Source organism: Morone saxatilis, unplaced genomic scaffold (assembly GCF_004916995.1).
Source record: "Morone saxatilis isolate NCDOM2014 unplaced genomic scaffold, NCSU_SB_2.0 Contig2, whole genome shotgun sequence".
Lineage (NCBI taxonomy): Eukaryota > Metazoa > Chordata > Actinopteri > Moronidae > Morone > Morone saxatilis.
Window position 1 is genome coordinate 19,417,669 of NW_023339762.1, and position 4,068 is coordinate 19,421,736.

A 4,068-nucleotide genomic window follows, 5' to 3' on the forward strand; every position below is an offset into this window, starting at 1 on the left:
ATTCTCTGTCAAAGTCAACTTTTGCTTGTCTGTTTTTGGCATGTGTATGCCCTTGCAGTTGCAGTGCAGAAAGAAAGACGCAAACCACAGAGGCGGCGGTAGTATTTACAATGAACAAAGGATAGATCAAGCATGTGATTGCTGTGTGGTCACATCCCCCCAGTATATGATAAATGGAAATCCATCTAACATTTATTATCTAATGCCTCCAAGTCACTGAACTCATATTGGTTTACATGTCAACCAACATCTGTGTGTGTGGCTCTTTTTGGCCGTTTCTGTATCCTCCACATGCTGTGTGCAGTTGATCACTCACAGGTCTCCTACGCAAGTAAAACAGTTTAAATCACAGAATCACTGACAGACATGTTAAATATAAACCAGTATGTTTCTGCTGTTGTTGATGAACACATCTGGTCTGGTGCTTTTCAGTGTGACAGGCTGGAGGATGATCAAACTCTTTTAGTTGCCTTTTGGGTCTGTAGTTGTTTTGTCAGTAAACTGTGTTGCTGGGAACCGGGCAGGTTATCACCTTAACACTGTGTGTCCTGTGTGAGTTCTGTGTTTTACTAAAAATCCAACATGTAGCTGCTGGTTAAAGAGTTAATATTGAAAATACAGAGAAATACTTATTATATACTGACTGTGTGTCATGTGTGCACATAAGAATAAAGATAGGAGCTAGATATCAGCAACAGTGACTGCTTTTACATGCACACTAATTTTCCACTATTATTCCAAATATGATAATATTCCACATTTGATAAGGGTAATAAGGCCTTATTTTAAATAGAGCATCTTCCGATTACGACGTGTGAGATATGAAGATATTATTTAGGTTTTAAAAGCATTCTTTGGACATGTATACAGCGCATTTGGAATACGCGTCTTATTTGGTGTTTTTCCCGTAGCCTGTCTGATCCACATTTCTGGTCGGAAGGAGAAACAAACCTACATTTAACATTACATAAGGTTTATCAACAGGTTTTTGGATATGCACAAATATTGCAACGCCGACCTTTTCAAGCAGATGTTTGGATGAATGAGAGAGGGAGGCTGTGTTCACATGGTCAAACACTGTTGAAAAAAACTTATTTTAATGCAAAGAGGCAAAATGGCTCAAGCTGCTCCAGCTGTTCCACTTTTACCACGGAAGCAACATGACTGCAATTTGAAAAGGAGGGAAATGTACAGCTGCATGTAAACGAGAATATTAGTGGAATATTCCTTTTCATTCACCATGTAAACAGCTTAGTAGGAATATTGTTGGAATAAGGGCAAAAAACTGAAATATTTTGTGCATGTAAACATAGTCCTTGACCACCAACCAGCCATTAGTGCTTTATTTTAATGTGTGTCTGTTTTTAGGGTTCTACATACCCCCAACCCGGGTTAACCCCCCAGTGTCTGACTGACTGTACGATCTACTACCACAGAAGAGATGTGTGGATGAGAAGTACACACTGATCCTGCACACAGATTGTCAGCACATGTGTCCTGTCCAAGTTGTATTTTATTTTTTAAATTTGAAGCCAGTGAAATGTGCAGCCTGTTCTCCAGTCTTGGTAAAGTGTGAAACAACAAAATAAAACAAAACACAAAAACAAAAGAGGCACAAAAAATAAAACATGTCCTCACCAGGCGTTAGCACCCTCCTTCTCACAGTCAAGCTGACTTGACCGTTGCGAGCGGCTGCATGCATCAAGTCTATTACGTATTTGTGTGGTTTCCCAGCAACCACATTTTTATCCACAGAAATGAGCTCGTCCCCGGGTCGAAGCCGCCCATCACGCTCAGCAGGAGTGTTCTCTATTATAGCGCCAATAACAATCTGTTCAAAGACAATCAATATTAGCAGCATAGATGAAGGTGAAGGGGATGAAACACAGACACAGTGGAACAACACAGCGATTGCTTTATCCAAGTTGTAAACTAGTTTTGGGCATTTTTCCACCTTCCTAATAATCTTCTGCCACATAGTTTGCATGCTGTTTTACACGTGGACAAGTTAGCAAGGCGTTAATTCAGTATGGGAGGTACTGAGCAGTTAGAGAGTCAGGACTGTGTGAGAAAGCCAGGGTGTGTGTGTGTGCGTGTGTGTGGGTGGGTGTTTGTGTGTGCATGTGGAAGGTATGTTGGTCAATGTGTGAGATGAGGTTAGGTGCAGGTATGACGAGGTGTTAGTGTGTATGAGGTTAAATATGCGTGTGGTCCAGCCCGTCCCATACGAGCCTTGTCACGGGCGTCCGGACTCACAGCCTGCACGGCCTCGTCTCCCCCCAGGATGCGGAAGCCGAACCCGGTCTTCTCTCTCAGCAAGTGCACCTCCACCTCTTCATACTCGGGACCTGAGATGCAGATGTAGACTTTAAAGGTCGGCTTTTTCTTTCATTTCAAATCACTGTATTATGTCCATGTTTTTTACGTCCCATGATCAAAGTTTCAGCAGTACTCACGTCGGCTCTCGTAAATGGCCCTTGACTTCTCATAAAGGTCGTAGGGGTCAGGTTTGTTAAGATCAAAGCCCTCGGTGGAGTCAGGCACGGACGTGCGGTGCTGTGGCTGGTTTGGAAAGGGTGTGCCAGGTGGTAAAACCGGGCCAGACAGGTTTGCTTGGGGGCTGCCGTGTGGGTCCCACTGGTCAGGCAACTACAAGGAAAACACCAACAACAGATGTTTAATTTACTATATGAGTTTATTTTAGTGGTGGTGCAACAACCAGTGCCGGCAGTGCGCCGAGCGTTATGTATTTTTCTGGCCTTGAAATTCGCTTGTTAACGCTGTATTTTGAAGGTGCACTGGTGTGAGGTGAGTGACCAGTTTTAGGTCTTTTGGTGGAAAATGGGTCTTAAAATTTCTTTGGAGAATAGACGCCTCAGAACCACTTCTGGGTCTAGAAGTCAAGCTGCTGCCAATCCGATGATTTTATCAACAACAGCAAATAAAATACTTGAAGCAAATGTTCAACAATAACAGAATAAAGCTAAAACTGTGAGTTAGATTTTATCAAACACTTCCCAATCATTAGATGTGTTTAAATCAGCAAATAATAATGTTTATTGCAGTTAAAGCAGAAACTTCAGTAAAGTATTCTGCCTGTTTAGGAGGGAAAGTTGTTGTCATGCTGTGTCACTGTGATTAGCTCAGCAGTTCCAGAGCTGAGACCAGTGATGTGACTGGCTGGTTTATTAATCACCACACTCTCTTCATAAATATTCACCTTCACTCAGCCCTTTGTGCTTTGAAGTGCCATATTGCGCAGGTTATCCCACAAACAGTTTCAAACAAAATATGTTTGCATTCTGAGGCTGAGTGAAGGGCTAAAAGAACTGAAAAAAAAACAATGGTGTTCTCATGGCTGGAAAACTAGTCTCTAATTTTCCATGACGCGTGGGGGCCTTGTAAATGTGTTCTGATTCAGTAACTAAATTATATAATAAAGGAAAATAGGCATAGAAGATAATGAATTAAAATCAATATTCACAATTTGAATTTAAATGAAATGAGATTAATTATGACTGAATATTCTGTCTAATACGATGAATTACTGCTGATTGCACAAGCAGTAGCAGGTGCAGTTTAAGTGTAAATCTGAAGAGCTTTTCCCAGCTGGTGAGGTGTGAGATCTGATGTGATCAAACCCAATAAGCAGGTCAGGACACGCTGCCTCATTTCACAATAAAGCAAAAGCCAACCCACCGGTGACAAACGCTGATCCTACATCCTACCTCTCTGCTTCAGCAAACAAATCTGGTTCAGAGACACACATTTTCTCCCTCTTTCTCTTTTTTTTTTCCACTGTCAAACTCACAAAAATACACACAGGCAGACACACATTTGGTTCAATCATTGTACCTGTTTGGAGGCCTTCCACGGAGAGATATGGCCTAAGGAAAGAGAAAACACAGTTAAGAGAGAGCAGACTCGGTTAATCTGTCGGATCCTTATGAAAGAACAAAAATACAGACAAAAAACAACGATAGATGGAAGCTATGTGCAAAGGTGTCTATAATGTGTGAGAAAACTCCCAGTTTGCTGATTTCATATTCCTCTGTTTTGACTTTGTTT

The 4,068-nt window shown here is 41.6% G+C and overlaps 1 protein-coding gene across 1 annotated transcript in view; it reads right to left on the reverse strand.

The window, feature by feature from the left end:
* Window positions 1-4,068, reverse strand: part of LOC118330405 (membrane-associated guanylate kinase, WW and PDZ domain-containing protein 2-like) — a 76,509-nt gene that overhangs the window by 5,782 nt on the left and 66,659 nt on the right. Inside the window, exons 11-14 of the mRNA XM_035664912.1 lie at window positions 3,856-3,887; window positions 2,457-2,649; window positions 2,257-2,348; window positions 1,639-1,831 (exon numbers count right to left, since the gene is read on the reverse strand). Coding sequence (XP_035520805.1) covers window positions 1,639-1,831; window positions 2,257-2,348; window positions 2,457-2,649; window positions 3,856-3,887 — 510 coding nt within the window. The remainder of the gene's footprint in view (window positions 1-1,638; window positions 1,832-2,256; window positions 2,349-2,456; window positions 2,650-3,855; window positions 3,888-4,068) is intronic.